The sequence below is a fragment of the Elephas maximus genome, chromosome 4 (genome assembly GCF_024166365.1).
Source record: "Elephas maximus indicus isolate mEleMax1 chromosome 4, mEleMax1 primary haplotype, whole genome shotgun sequence".
NCBI classification, from domain to species: Eukaryota; Metazoa; Chordata; class Mammalia; order Proboscidea; family Elephantidae; genus Elephas; species Elephas maximus.
The window spans coordinates 157,592,194-157,604,494 of record NC_064822.1 but is presented as its reverse complement, the minus strand read 5'-3'; the positions used below and the strand labels follow the sequence as shown (position 1 = coordinate 157,604,494).

The 12,301-nt window shown below is 33.4% G+C and overlaps 1 protein-coding gene across 14 annotated transcripts in view; it reads left to right on the top strand.

Moving 5' to 3' along the window:
* Positions 1 to 12,301, top strand: part of EEA1 (early endosome antigen 1) — a 345,249-nt gene that overhangs the window by 308,295 nt on the left and 24,653 nt on the right. For all 14 annotated transcript variants that reach the window (XM_049884056.1, XM_049884055.1, XM_049884053.1 and 11 more), the window contains 5 exons: positions 2,341 to 2,496; positions 3,741 to 3,880; positions 7,467 to 7,797; positions 9,103 to 9,204; positions 11,073 to 11,267. In XM_049884056.1, the coding sequence (XP_049740013.1) occupies positions 2,341 to 2,496; positions 3,741 to 3,880; positions 7,467 to 7,797; positions 9,103 to 9,204; positions 11,073 to 11,267 (924 nt within the window). The remainder of the gene's footprint in view (positions 1 to 2,340; positions 2,497 to 3,740; positions 3,881 to 7,466; positions 7,798 to 9,102; positions 9,205 to 11,072; positions 11,268 to 12,301) is intronic.

Sequence of the window (12,301 nt, the reverse complement as noted above, 5' to 3'; positions counted from 1 at the left end):
GCAGTCGTAGCACTTAACCACTATGCCACCAGGGTTTCCTTAGTTCAGAACTAATTGAGCAACAGATGCAGGGGTCAGGCAAAGAGATATACAATATCAGTTTTGATTTTGATAAAACTCAACTGGTGTGCGTGACTTAAAGAAGCAACCCTGGTTGGGCTTCCTAATACCGTATTTCTTCAGTAGCCTAGACCTTGATGTGGAACTGAAACATTTACTTCTAATTGTTGCCTCATCCCATCAAGTGCCAATGATTGGGAAAGACAGAGACCTCCACACCTGTTCTTAGTAGATAGGCTGGGCTGTGACGCTGATATAGTTACCACTTGGAAGGAGGAAAAGAGCGGTGCATACAAAAAAAAAAATAGGCCACCTTAAATATGAGTTACTCTCCTTTCTTGAGGGGTAGGAGCCAGTGAGGGGCTAGGGGAAATACAGAAGTTTCCTCAACACTTCTGATAGAATAGAAGCTGCCTATTTTACGGAGCCCTGGTGGGCTCAGTGGTTAAGAGCTACGGCTCCTAACCAAAAGATCAGCAGTTCGGATCCACCAGCTGCTCCTTGGAAACCTTATGGGGCAGTTCTACCCTGTCCTATAGGGTAGCTATGAGGTGGAATTGACTCGACGGCAGTGGGTTTGGTTTTTTATTTTTTGGTTTATTTTACCGCCAAGGTCAAAATGTTGGTAGATTTTTCTTACCTTTTACCAGATAGAAATTTTTTTAATTTATTTTATGCAAGAAGTAATAGTAGTTATTGCTTTAATTTTTTTTTAACAATATAGAAGTATATCGAGTTAAAAAAAAGAAAAAAAACAAATAATTTTCCTGTGTTTACCCTTAGCCGCAATCCTATTTTCCTTGGATGTGTGTGGAATCACACTATGTATGTTGTTAAATACCTCTGGAGAGTGTTTTCTAAGCACAAGATCAGAGTCGGAAACTGTAAAAAATTATAAAAATAACTGCACAAAAATTGAAAATTTATCTGCTAAAGCATTATTAACAAAATTTAAGGCAAATAGCAAAAGAATAAAACATTTTCTGAAGTATGTCTGATGAAGGCTTAATATCCTTAATAATTAAAACACTTTAATATAGGAAAAAAGTAGCCTATAAAAATATAAATGATTAGAACTACAGTAGGAAATGTTCAAGTTCTTTAAGAGTCAGTTGTAAATTAAAACAATAATGGGATACATTTTCCCTGGAGAGGTGGAGAGGGAGTGAAAGAATAAGTGACTTACATACATTGCTAGTGGTAGTATAAATTAGTTCAGCTTTTTGGTGGGGAGGACTGTTTGGCAATGTATTTTTAAAAACCTTTGAATTTTTCATGTTCTGTAGCTCACTCTGTGTCTTTTGTCCTAAGAGACTATTCATAGCTTTAAGGATGCTATTTACGTTTCTGCTAATAAATGCATAGAATTTAGTAGCAATCTTGGCCCCCTGAAATAGGTGATTTGGCTAAAAAATGAACTATATCCATGAAATGGAAATTTATGCAATCAAATATATGGCATTATAGAAAATACCAAAGTTTTATGATGCTTTGTTATGTAAAATAAAAGGATGTTGCAATAAAATTATGTAAAGTGAGTACCTGTTTTTATTGTAAAAGATCAAAGAAAAAGATATGTAAACTAACATACAGAAAAGACTGGAAGGAAAGTTATCAAAACATTAACAGTGATTATCTGGGTTGTAGTAATTTTTATTTTTTTCTTTCTGTGCCACTGGATATTCCAAATGAATTGAACAAGTGTCATAGATATATTGTTTTTAAATGTTATTTTTAAAATGGTATCCTGAACATTGAAAATGTTTAATTATAATTTAAAAGTATTTTACCGTTAGCATGTTTAATATTATATTTTGGCTCCTGAAATAACTTTTTTAAGAAAAACATTGACGTTATTAAATTGTTATGCATATAAACTGTGCGTGGCATCAGTTCAGGTCCTTTATGTTGTTGTTGTGTGCCGTCTAGTTGATTCTTACCCGTAGTGACCTTACAGAACAGAGTGGAACTACCCCATAGGGTTTCCTAGGCTGCAGTCTTTATGCGAGAAGATTGCAAGGTCTTTTCTCCCTTGGAGCAGCTGGTGGGTTCGAATTGCGGACTTTCTGGTTAGCAGCTTAGCACATAACTGTTGCGCCATGAGGGCACACCTTTGTTTTATATGGGTGAATAAATATAGCCTCTGAGACATCATGTGACTTATTTGAGGTCTTACCCTAAATAGTTTCTTAAGTAGAGTTTTCAATTTTACTTTGAACATTTGGGTACTACAATAAAGTAAACCTTATCAAAGTTTTCTTCAATTGTACATTTCTACAGGAGTTAAATAAGATCAGTACTCAATTGGCTCAGGTAACTAAAAAGTTGCAGGACAAGCAAGAACACTGCAGTCAGCTGGAAAGTCATCTTAAAGAATATAAAGAGAAACATCTCTCTTTAGAACAGAAAACTGAAGAGCTAGAAGGCCAAGTTAAGGTATGTATAAAAGAAATTGAATTTAGCCAAATTTTCTACCACTCTAGCAATGAAAACTGATGACTTAGATGGGATCAAAGATTTTTAATTAACAAAGAAAGGTTGCAGTTATGATATAGAATTTAATTAGTTGTAATTTTTATGTCTTATTTTTGAATTCCATCTTTACTTTTTATTTCTTCATTAATTGATGGCTTTTATAAATGTCAGCGTATATACTGGTTCCATTGTATTGTATAACTATTTCAACGAGACAGCCATCCAGGGACCTACTCTGTAATTGCAGGGAACTTACCATGTCATTTTTGTTGTGAAGTGTCTTCTGCTCCTTCATTCTTCCATCTCCATATCTCCTTATTCTAATATAGTATTTCATATATGGTATACCTTTTCCTTTCTAAACTTTACATTTATAATGTTTGGATTTTGCTTCTAATTAAATAATAATTCAGGCCATCATAACTGTGTCTTATTTTAATACAACTCTAAGTGAATGGGTTGATTTACTAAGAGGTTCCATGATGATTAGACATATCAGAGAAGGATTTACATAACTCTGAGTCCTTTTAATTGGAACTCCTGTCATTTGAAAGTTTATTCACAAATAGTTTATTGCTTGGTAGTAGGGAGAATAAAAGTAATAAAGTTTAATTATCTGTTTCAGTTAAAAATTTCTCAAGTTACCATAAAAAAAAAAAGCATATATGTGTGTGTGTGTGTATTAATGAGAAGGAATACATGACAACTCCATTCTAATTTTGAATATGTAAAATTACATCAGTGTTATTAACTGTGACTATAAGGTATATTTTGAGTGAGCATGTGTGTGAACCTGTTATTTTGTACTTGAGTTAATGAGTTTTACTCATATTTATGCTGTTTTTAAAGATTTATGCTCTTATTCAGAGTTAGTTTTTATAAAACAAACACTTAGTGACTGCCTATCATTTAGAAAGTCTCAGGATTCTAAGTTCACTTAACTATTCCAAGATTAAAAGCCCCGTTACTCAGTGACAGTTTCAGAATGTGTTCTTTTATTGTAACATAAATATTTTATAGCTATTTTTGTGTTGTCAACAGCAATTTATGTATAAATAAAATGATACAGTGTTTAATAATAGATGTCATTGCTGTTAGGTGCTGTTGAGTCAGTTCTGACTCATAGCGACCCTATGTACAACAGAACAAAACAGATAGATACTACTAACATTAAAAAGGCTATATATACTATATTTCTTGCATAGAAACTGGAAGCTGATACTGTTGAAGTTAAAGCAAGCAAGGAGCAAGCTTTGCAGGATCTACAACAGCAGAGACAGCTGAGCAGTGATTTAGAGCTCAGAGCCACAGAATTGAGTAAACAACTTGAAATGGAGAGAGAAACGTAAGCTAACCTACTTTGCTTATAAATTAAGGGGGAGGATTATAAACTAAGTATTAAAATTTCCTTAAGATTCTAATTTTGGTATCACAATACTAAAAGAGTTATTAAATATTGATATTGTTTGGATTCTATAAATTGCTAACGTTAATTTGAGTGAAAAATAAAACCATAATAATATGGTTAAAGTTAACTTCCCTACAAAGAATTGAAAAAAATTGGTGTTATAAGATTTGGGTCATCTAGTCTCTTTTCAATAATTATATGATACCCATATCATGTTATCCATGAAGTAGAGACAGTTTTACTTCTTCCTGGAGGAGCCCTGGTGGTTAAAGCGCTTGGCTGCTTACCGAAAGTTCAGCGGTTCTAACCCACCAGCTGCTGCACAGGAGAAAGATGTGCCAGTCTGCTTCTGTAAACAGTTATAGCCTTGTAAACCTTATGGGGACAGTTCTGCTCTGTCCTATAGGGTCTCTATGAGTTGAAATCGACTCACAATAGTGAGTTTGGGGTTTTTTTGGTTTGTTTTTACTTCTTCCTTTACAATCTGTAAACCGTTTAACCGTTTATGTCTTTTTCTTGACTCATTTCCGGCTGGAACGTCCAGCAAAATTTTGAATGCAAATAGTAATAGCAGAACATCCTGCATTGTTTCTGATCTTATTAGGGGGAACATTAAACATTTTACCATTAAGTATGAGGTTGTTATTGTCGTTAGGTGCCATCAAGTCGGTTTCGACTCATAGCAACCCTATCTGTGTACAATAGAACAAAACACTACCTGGTCCTGCGCCATCCTCACAATTGTTGTTATGTTTGAGCCCATTGTTGCAGTCAGTCCACCTTGTTGAGGGTGTTCATCTTTTTCACTGACCTTCTACTTTACCAAGCATTATGTCCTTCTCCAGGAACTAGCCCCTCCTAATAACATGCCCAGAGTACATGAGACATAAGTCTTACCATTTTCACTTCATTGCTCTGGGTGTACTTCTTCGAAGACAGACTTGTTTGTTCTTCTGGCAGTCCATGGTATATTCAGTATTGTTCTTCAGCATCATAATTCAAAGGCATCAGTTCTCCTTCGGTCTTCATTATTCATCATCTTTAAATGCCAAATAGGCCACTCTGAGAGAATAGACAGACTTGGCCTGGGTCAAGGAGGTGAGGGCCCTTGACTTTTTCAGTAGTAAAGGCAGAGGCTGAAAGCCTGGGAAGAGTACTGTTCAGGGAGATGAGCTAAAACTCATCATAGTTGATGATAAGTTGTTTTATACTTTCATCCTTGTTTTGGGATGTGATGATGTAAATTTTCTTGTTCTCAAATTTAGTAAATTGGGTTCTGGCACTTTGAATTGGAGGATATAGAGGTACATTCTTTACCTCAAGTGGCATTTGTTCTCACTGATAACATCATAGTTCCTGGTGCCTTGGTATTGGGAGAGCACATCTGATTCTATCATCTCCTTATGGTCCATTGTTATCTCTGGATCCCATACAGCTCACCTCTGAGTTCTTGTTCTCTTCCCCAAGGTCCCTGTAGGCTCAATGGTTCTTTCCACTTACTGGTTCAGAAATCACTCCCACTTCATATTGGGATAGAAAAACTTTAAAGACTAAGATCTTTTCTGCCTTTGTATTTCATGCAAGCATTTCTCTTCTGAAATCTTCTTACATTTCTAGAGCATTAATTATCTAGGAAAGGAGGGCAGGGTCTCTTCTGCTCCTATGTAATATAAACACATCTGGGGTTTGGCCAAACCTCACCCCTGAGCCCAGGGTTCAGCTCTTTCTCAGGGCCCGTCAACATCCATGCGCCTAACTCTTCCACTTCAACACCCATCCCACTAATGTTGTGTCTTCATTACCAAGGTATTTTCCAATTTTTCTTTTGATTTTTTCTTTCATGCATGGGTTATTTGGAAGTGTGTTGTTTATTTTTCAAATCTCTGTGGTTCATCTATTTATCTTATTGTTAGTGATTTCTAATTTAATTCCATTGTGGTCAGAGAACATACTCTGTAAAATTCAAACTTTTGAAACCAGGCCTTATTTAATGTCTAACATATGGTTTATCTTGGTTAATATTGGGATAGAAGAACGTTTAAGACTAAGATCTTTTCTGCCTATATACTTCATGCAAGCATTTATCCTTTGATGGATGATTTGGAAGTGTGCTGTTTACTTTCCAAAGGTACTCTGTGTTGTAGGTAGAGTGTTGTATGGATATCAGTTAGATCGTGGTGATTGATAGTGTCCTAATCTTCTATAGCCGTACTGATTTTTTCTCTGGTGGTTCTATCAATTTCTGAGAAAGAGGCGTTAAGATTTTCAGCTACGATTGTGCATTTATTCATTTCTCCCTTTAGTTCTTTTTAAAAAAAAAAAAAACTGAAAGTTTTACAGTAACCGCGTATGCCTTTATTTCTGTTTTGCCTTCTTTGATTCACATAATCTTATGATTTTGTAATGATTACTCAGGAAAAGTTAGAATAGTAAATACATGAGGTCTAATTTTAGGGTTACTTGACAGGAATTTTAGTTATACTAACATGGTAAAATAATATTAGTGAGATGTCTTTTCTGTTTAGTCCTTTAAAAATCAGTGAAGTACCAAATATCCCTACGAATGTACTTCAGCATCTTTTCTAGCTTTTTTTTAGAAAGTGAAAGCAAGTTTCTGGGACTAAAAGTTAGACAATTTCAAGGTATACATATAGTTCTGGTATTATATTAATATCCACTTTCAAATATGTGGCTAATACATCTTTTAACAGCCTCCCTTTATAATGATTATAAAGTATATTGGAAATAGCATACATTCTGTAAATATTATTACTTTGCATATGGTTTTATTCTGACTTTAGAGAATGGTTGATCCTTAATGTTTCTTTTTTCGTAATTTAATTCCTTTTATAAAAGTGATAAAAGTTTATAGTTTGACATTCCTAAAGCTCAATCTTCATTTCCTAGCAGTTATAACTTATTTATTCAGGTGTAATAAATGTATGTTAAAGGACAAATGATAGCAAATCCCTAGTAGGTTCTGTGATTAAAGTAAATCTTTTTTCTTTCCTGACCTAGAAATAAAATGTCTTTGATTTTTTTACTTTATTTTTTTCTTTAAGTGTTTTGAAATTTAAGACTTGTCAAACAGATAATGTGTTTTATCTTTGCACAGAAAGAGGCAAAGACCTGTGTGTGCTCAGGGCTAACACAAAGTATAGGTTCTTTAGGGTCCATGGAAAGAATTTTTCTGGCTGTTGTAGATGAGAGGCTGTGCTATATAAACATAGTTTCCTTTGGGGATCTGTTGTAGTGGACTAGACCAGATTAGGTCAGAAGGCTTAGATGGTCTTGACTTTGCCATTAATTTATACAACTTGAAGAAAATCATCTTCATCTGTTAAATTCTCAAGTCAGGTAATCTGAGCCATTTTTCTAGTTTTATGAAATTGCATTATTATTTTACTTCTGTATTACATAAGAACGTTTCAAAAATCAATGGATTTATTATTAATTTAAGGGAAAATTAGGGATGATAAATTATGCATTCTTTAAAAAAAAAAACTATTTCTTATGTATTTAGAGTATCCAGTACAAAATTGGATCTGCAGAAAAAATCTGAAGCCCTCGAAAATACTAAGCAAATGCTTACCAAGCAAGAGGAAGAAACAGTAATCCTTAAACAAGAAATTGAAAATTTAAATCAAGATGCAAAGAGACAGCACCAGGAATTGAATGATAGAATTCAAGCAGCAGCAACAGAACTAAAGAAAGTGAAGATGGAGAAAGAAACTCTAATAAAAGAACTTTCTGCAACGAAAGAGAAATTATCAGAAGTTTCTGATTCTTTGAAAAACTCGAAGAGTGAGCTTGAAAAGGAAAATCAGAAAGGAAAAACTGCTATATTAGAATTGGTTAGTTGCTTACATTTACTTCTCAGGAAGAAGTGAATATTTCATTTAAAATTCCCTGGTTTTTCTGCCTAATTTGCTGTTGACTTTTAACCCAACATTTAGATGACGTAAAATAGTTTTTATGAAGGATTAGAATTGCTTAACTTGAGAAAAAGATAGCCCAAGATAATGGCATACACACACACACACAAACACACAAATATGTGTATATGATTTTTTAAATGCCAAGTGCATTTTCACTTGAATATAACAGTCGTCCTCTGTTGCTGGTATGATGCTAGATTTGGGAGAGACTTCAGTGTGTTTGTCCACAGAGAATACAACTAATAATTGAAATATTCACTTGTCTGGAGGGCAGATGAAAAGACCAGAAAGGTCTTGATAACTCTTTACTAAAAACTTTCTCATTCTTTTGAGCATTCTAAAATTCTGGATACCATATTTTTATGCAAATAACGCACGCCTTCTACATTTGTTAGAGATATCATAAAACCATAAAACATTTAAACTTTAGGGAAAAAATTGCCGTCTCAGAAAATTACATGAGAAGGTATTCTCAGGAATATTTTAACGTGGAATAGCATAGAATGACAACAAAAGTTAAGCTCTTTTGCTCTCAATATAAAGGTCAGTGAGAGTATTTCGTTTAGTAGTTTCAAATAAATACGTGGTATAGCATGTGGCCTCTGTGCTCCTTTCTGTTTGGAGAAAACATCTTCTATCTGTACATCTTCCCTCTTTAGTTATGTGTGATTTTAAAATTTATTGTTTTAGTGCTTTCTTCTTTCTATAATTTTGCTTCCATTTTCTTGAAGTCCACTGTTTTACTTTTTTAAAATATTATGACGAGTTAATTAGTTATAATTAATTCTGTGACATAAAAATATGGTTTCCAAAGTATTCTAAAATATTTTAATTAGAACACTTTGAAAACCACATTTTTAGATGCCTAAAATATTTTATGGTGATTTGTCTTCGAGTATGTATTGCTTATGTATACTGTAGAAGCATTAACTTTATGTTCTAGTCTCTGAGAGTGAGTATAAACACCTGAGAGAATAATAGAATGAAATCATTGCCCTTTTCTTTTTATGTCAAGAACTTGGTTGATGGTGGAAGCCCTTAGCCTTTTGATATAATATTTTTTATAATTTTTTTTTATTATTGAAAGGGATGATCCTATCCTATCTTAGCCCATAAATGATTTTAGTTTATTTCCTTCCATGGATACTACTAAATATAAATAATAAACTTTTTAAACTTACCATAAATATTTTCCGTGTTATATAATTTCCATTTTTTAAGGAAAAAACTTGCAAAGAATTGAAGCATCAACTTCAAGTACAGATGGAAACCACACTTAAAGAACAGAATGAACTGAAAAAGTCACTTGAACAAGAGAAGGAGGTATGATTTTCTTTTTTCTGTTACATGAAATATGTGAAGCATAATAAGACTTTTATATTTTCACATTGGAGCCCTGGTATCCCAGTGGTTAAGAGCTCAGGCTGCTAACCGAAAGGTTGGTAGTTCAAATCCACCAGCTGCTCCTTGAAAACCCCATGGGGCAGTTCTCTTCTGTCCTATAGGGTTGCTATGAGTTGGAATCAACTCCACGGCAACAGGTTTGTTTGTTTGTGTTGGTTATTTTCAAGTTGTACTTAGGTGAAAGAAAAGTTTATTTCTCTGAAATGTGATAGATCACATATACATAGTTTATAATTGTTTTTTTATGTTCTACCTACTACTAAAAAGATTTAAGCTAGTTAATTATAAAAGACTCAAATAATGGAATACAATTCATAAGGGTAGAAAAGTGAGTCAACTAACTATAGAGTTATGGTTAGGCAATCTATCTCAACATCATATGGTTGGAAAAAAAAAATCTTCATAGACTTTCCACTGAAATTACCTTTCCAGGACTCTATCTCACGGACATTTATATTAATAGTATATTTGATAATGGTATGTAACACCAAGAGACATTTCTATGGCTAATGCTTTTATTGATCTCCAGCAAAAACAAACAAACAAGGAAACAAGGGAAAAAATGGATATAATATATGGTTGTTATTCTCTGTGTGTTATATCATTTGGAAGCAAAGGTCCAGGCATGTAGCTTTCTAGAAATCTGATTTGATAAACCAACAAAACCCAGTCCTGGAAAGTGTTTGATGTGATTGTATTTTGGTTGTTGATTGAAAGAAGTCACCTGTGCTGGTAAGTGGAGAAATTATCCAATGCTCAAGTGACAAATCTAAATTGTCCAGATTTACACCCTGGCTATGCCGTTTATTTCTGTTTTGCCTTGCCTTGGGCAGATTACTTAATCTCTCTATGCTTCAGTTTCCTCAGCAGTAAAATGGGGCTAATAATAGAATCTGTAGAGTTATTTTGAGAAATAAATGGGCTCGTATGTTTAAATGATTAGAATACTAACTATGCTTTTTTTTTAAATCATCATTATTGTTACACTGTCTTAACTCATGCATTTCACAAAAATATCTCCCTGTGCATTAGGAATAAGCTGAGGCATCCATATATAGTGCTGAAACTTTTTCAAAATTAACAATATAGTCAAATGTTCAAACTAGATTTTTAATGAAATATGCATGAACATGAAAACATGACTTTGGCTGGAAGGGCAGGAGGTAGCAGTAGACCATCTTGGCTACTGAGGAACCTCAGTGTGACTTCTTTGTGATGTACAATTTTGAACAGAAATGTATTCTAGTGGATTGCAGACATAAACTAGTAACAAAATATGCCCCAGATTTCCAAATGACGTAACTATTGTGCAATGTAGTTTAGTGTTGACAGATGCTAAATATGTTTACCAAAATGATTTTTATCATAGTTAATATGGAGCTATTCTTTCTGATTACCTGTGGCTTATAGGCTCAGTAGCTTCTTCAGAATATTCTTGTAAAACAATAGACATGCCAGCACTTTAGAGATTGATGCTTCCGTTTCTATTTCCTGTGATACAAAGGATTAGTAGTCCAGTTCATTGACAAGCTGTATTCAAATATACATTTATAAGTTCAAAAAAAAAGAAAGGGAGGTAGGATTAAGCAAATATTGAAGATTAATTCATCATGTTTTCTAACAGCAAATAATGTCAGTTATGAAAGCTCCGTGAGGGAGCTTTTCCTTTTGTTTACTACTGATGACCTGTAGCCAACAGGCTCAGGAGTTTCAATGTGCCTGACGTGTACTAGGTCATAAATAAATATTTGTTGAATGAATCCCAAAGAGCTTTTATTTTGTTTTAGACATCTCGTCAGTTGAAGTTGGAGATTAATTCAATGCAAGAACAAGTCGTACGGGCCCAAAATACTTTAAAACAAAAGGAAAAAGAAGAGCAACAACTTCAGGGAAACATAAAGGAGCTAAAGCAATTGAGTGAACAGAAGAAAAAGCAAATTGAAGCACTCCAAGGAGAAATTAAAATTGCTGTTTCAGAGAAGGTAGTGATATGATATTTGTTTACTTTTAATTAGAAGAAAAACTTTGCAATTAAGATAATAGGATGATTAACATAGAATAGCTGTAACATAGAAAAGTTAAGACATACTCAAAATATTTCTCAGTTAAAATGTATAAAAGCACCTGATTATATGATTACATATCTAAGTCTGAATTTCCATTCAGTATAATCATATTGTCAGATTATTCTTATTTAAACGTCTGCACTAATCGTTTGTCTTTTTAGATTGACATGAAACTACCTTTTTGTAAAATAACATAAAGCTAGGGAATAATTTATGTAACATTTCTAGTGTATTAGGAAATTTTGAAGATATTTTGCATATAGATTATCTTTATTAAGGGAAGATGATCAAGAACAAAAATCACAAAGTGGTAAATATTAAAAAAAAAATCAGTACTGCAAGAATCATATAGTTAAAACTGATATTTTAAGTTACATCACAGTGGTTTCCATTTCCAAATCTATTCTATTATGAGGGATCCATTTTTCATTCTTAAAAAGATTTTAATACTTGTCCAGTCCAAGAGTTGATAAAAATAGATTGGTGGTTTTATACTTAATATAAAATATTTGAACAAACTGAGTTTTTCCCTGCCGTTGCTATGTGCATATTAATTTGTGACATACATTAACTTTACGGCCACAGGGAAATAATTCATTTTTTTGAGTTAAAAAAAAGTACAGTCATAGAGTTGTAAGAACTTAGATAATGTATTTAAGGTACTTAGTACTGTGCTTACTGTAATGTGGAAATAAAACAAGTTGTTGGATATTATATGGAAGTATAATAGCAAAGCGTGATTTAGGAAACATCAGAGTGGTGAATCATGCAGTGGTGGCCCATGACAAAGGGAAATAAGAAAAATAAGGGTAATGTTTAAATTGGTATAGATGTGTATCTACACACACACACACACACACATATAAAACACACAGGTATACATGTATGTGTACATATGCATATCTAAGAAGAGATGTTGCCATAAGATTGTTTGGTAGCCACTGATCAAA